The sequence below is a fragment of the Mus pahari genome, unplaced genomic scaffold (assembly GCF_900095145.1).
Source record: "Mus pahari unplaced genomic scaffold, PAHARI_EIJ_v1.1 scaffold_10901_1, whole genome shotgun sequence".
Lineage (NCBI taxonomy): Eukaryota > Metazoa > Chordata > Mammalia > Rodentia > Muridae > Mus > Mus pahari.
In genome coordinates, this window is record NW_018391778.1 from 2894 (window position 1) to 6485 (window position 3592).

At 39.9% G+C, this 3592-nt stretch overlaps 1 protein-coding gene across 1 annotated transcript; it reads right to left on the reverse strand.

The window, feature by feature from the left end:
- Nucleotides 1–850: 850 nt before the first annotated feature.
- LOC110314698 (putative vomeronasal receptor-like protein 4) lies at nt 851–1902 on the reverse strand. Its single transcript, XM_021188943.1, has one exon. It carries the CDS (start codon nt 1813–1815, stop codon nt 916–918), a length of 900 nt encoding a protein of 299 aa, XP_021044602.1. The 5' UTR covers nt 1816–1902; the 3' UTR covers nt 851–915.
- Nucleotides 1903–3592: the final 1690 nt, after the last annotated feature.

The following is a 3592-nucleotide window of genomic DNA, read 5'->3' on the forward strand; positions in this document are numbered from 1 at the left end:
GCCATAGTGTGTAACTGGTAGTGAGAGGTGGAAGGTCCGGTGTTTACAATCTAAGATCAATGTTTTAACCCACCAATGTGCCAGTGAGCCCTGGGCTGCAGCATGAGTGTACACAGAACTCAAAAAGCATCATTTCCGAGAGCCCATTTGCCAGAGATTCTTGTACTAGCACTATAAATTCTAACCCAGTTATAACTGGGTAGCATCATTGACATGTTATTTTTCATTCTGGAATCTAGCAATGTCACACAATTGGTGTGCTATGCTGTGGTAGCCTTGCTTGTCTCACTGTCATCTTCATGCTGTTGTATTAGTTCACTTCAGATGAGGATAATGGACTGAACCTCTGAACCAACCCTAATTAAATATTGTCATTTATAAGACTTGCCTTGGTCATGGTGTCTGTTCACAGAAGTAACCCTAAGACACCACCTAACTATTTTTTTCATGCTCTGTCTTTGGAAAAAATTCAATAGTTATTTCTGATAGAAGTTTTGCCTCCAGCATCTCCCTGGTGTACATAAAAGGTGAAATCACATGACAGAGATGATGGAATAGGAAGATGGTAAGAATCCACTTTCAATCTGCCTAGAAACCTTCAATAGGTCTTAAGATTGTGCAGTACTAGAGTGCTTTAGAAAAGGAACTCTATTACCATAATTTTTAATATAATGTTTAACTGTGTAAATAGAATATTAAGGTAAATGACAGTTTGGTGAGGAATGCTGTAATCCCAGTAATCAGAGTGCTGAGTTACCTTAAGATCAGCTTCTGTTGCATGCAGACCATCAGGTCAATCTATGCTGCATAGCAAACACTATGTCCCCACATCTAAAATTCATTATGGAAAAGCAATTTGTAATGTATACACCTTTAGCTCATAGAGATTAGATATAGACTATATGTTTGTACTTCTTAGTGGGCATGCAAGACATTAGGAACACGAATATCTCTGCTGATCAGAACATAGGGGCTGAAACTAGCATAACCAAGTTCTAAAAATGTTTTCATATTTAGTGAACTAGAATCATGTGTCACTGAAAAACCTGTGTAGAAGGAGAGAATTAAATCTACCCAATAGAAGAAAAGGAAGCAGGTCATAAGAGTGAGAACACTCCATGTAGCTCTGATTTCTGGAGCAGAGTTTGCAAACTTGGAGTTGTGAAGGTAGAGGACACGCTTGTGATGGTTATATAGATGGAGAGCCATGGACCCACTGCTCCAGCCCATGAGACTCTGAAAGATGACATCACGAAGAGTCATGAGAGAGAGGAAAAACCACTTGATGATGTATCTTGATTGGAGCATATAGCAGTGGCCAATGAACTTGGCAGCCACAGACCCGTTCAAGCTACTGCCTGCTTTGATGTAGGAGAGCAAGTTGGAGCTTATGAGAACATTAACAATCCAAAAGACAAGGATAAAGGGAAGAACTTGGCATGCTGTTTGTGGTTTGAGCTTTGTCCAAAGGGAAGTCCTCGGATTGACGGTGACAGCCTGGACCACACTGAGGAGACAGGTGGTGCAGATGGAGAGGCCCTGTGCCATCCTTGCCAGATAAACCACAGTTTTACAACCAGTATCTCCTAGGAAGTTTCTGAAATAAAACACTGTAGCTATATCTCTGATCCCTGTGCTACAAATAATGATTAGATTAGAAAATGCCAAGTGGATGAGAATAAGGTCAACAGGCTTTTTCTCAATCCACAAGGCAGGCATGTATGTATGTCTCACAAATATTAGGATATTTCCCAGAATTCCAGGTCCAGTAAGAGAAAGAAAGATTATTGTGTGGATAATATTATTCCAGTTCATCTTCTGACTTTATGCATAACACTAGGAATAATCTCCAAAACACATGTAAGATTTTCTCTGTTTATTCTGATGAAAATAATGGTCTCAGCGATGTAAATACATATGTTTCTTTCCCTGAAGATGCCTGATCACAGTCTTTGTTTATCCAGTTTGTTTGTTTTCCATCCCTGTGGAAGTGATAATGGCTACAATCAGGGCATAAACCTGATAGTTTCCTGCCTTTCACGACAATCCTTCATCCCTCCAGTTCACATGACCATGCTCTTACCAGACAAAAGCTTCATGCATGGCATCACTTTGGCATTTTCAAACTAACAGAGTCCTGAGCATTGGCCTGGTGGGCTCCTTTCTTTTCCCTCATGTCACCCAGTGTGAGCTCAGGCCACTGGACTGTGTTGGGCTTCATCCTGATCGTCTTCACTGCCCCATATGCAACCATCACTCAAATGTTGTTGAACTCATAGAAAGCTTGTGGCTTCTCAGAACGTTGTGCTTGGTCAAGCGGACCAGGTTCTCAGGTGAGATGATATGGTATGTCCTCTTCTCAGGCCCCTTGACAATAAGTATACAGAGGATAATGACTTAGTCAAGGCATGAACATCTAGATTAATGGACTCTTGGTGGGACTAACTGTGATTATGTTTGTGTTCTCAGTTTGTGTGGAATTATTGTGAAAGTGATTTTCTTTTGACTTCTATTAATCCTGTTTTTACCGCTTCTTCTGGGAATACTTCCCCTAACAAAACTCCAGCAAAACTGTTCTTGAAGAGTCTTAACAAAGGCATGTCTTCCCGATTGTTTTAAGATGGGTTTAGTCTAGTGATGCTTTTAGTCAGAAATCTGTCAGCCTGCCAGACCCCCCCAATATCTCACACTGTGAATGTAATCACTTTATGAATGGTATGTTAGTTTCTCGGTTTTTCCTTCTTTCTTTTTTTTTCACTCATTTTTTTCAAAAAATGGGCCTTTGAAGCTGAAACTTACTCCATTTGTATCACACCTCACAAAACACATAGTACTTCAGACACCAATCCTAATTTCTATTTGCACTTCACAATTTGACATCTCATCCACATCAAATCATTTCTGAATTACTTTGAAACCCTCCCAAATATGTGTTGACATTGGTGCTTACATTTCCACAGGAATATGTGCTGTATTATCCAGGGCTGATCTTTGCCTATCCCCCATGCCTTATAGCTCCTGATTAGTGCTTTATCACTTAAGCTTATCCTTATTCCTGCCCTCAGAAGCCTCTGCTGCCTGTGTATATTCTCCTTTCCTGCACAGGGCAGTGAGCAGGCCTCAGTACCACTGGCTTGTATGTTTTATGTAAGTACTAGTGTAGTGCCTGTTCAAAAGGTCATAGGTTGCTCAAGGAAACCGTTGATTTAAAACTGCACTCTAATCACAGATATAAACTGACAAAGCAATTTGCAGAAACATTTGAGTTGGGCTCCTCCTGAGGGTTGTTAAAGCTCAATATTCAGGAGAAGTCAATTCCCTTTGCATGGCATAGTTGGTAAGTACTTAGCACTTATTCCTTTTTGTAATGTCGTGAGTTTTTAAGAATTTTACTAAAAAACATGGGTTATCCTTGAAGTAACTTAACCAACAATGCTCCATTTTCTATTAAAATATCTCTGTATTTATCTGTTTATAATTTGATATGTTCTAGTTGTACCTTTGTGATCTTGGACATGCCAATAGCAAGACTTATAATGATACACACGTACACACACACACTCACACATACACACATATGCACACACACATA

Excerpts from the sequence above, each read along its gene's own strand:
- LOC110314698 (XM_021188943.1), bottom strand. The coding sequence starts at position 1,815 with ATGAACTGGAATAATATTATCCACACAATAATCTTTCTTTCTCTTACT.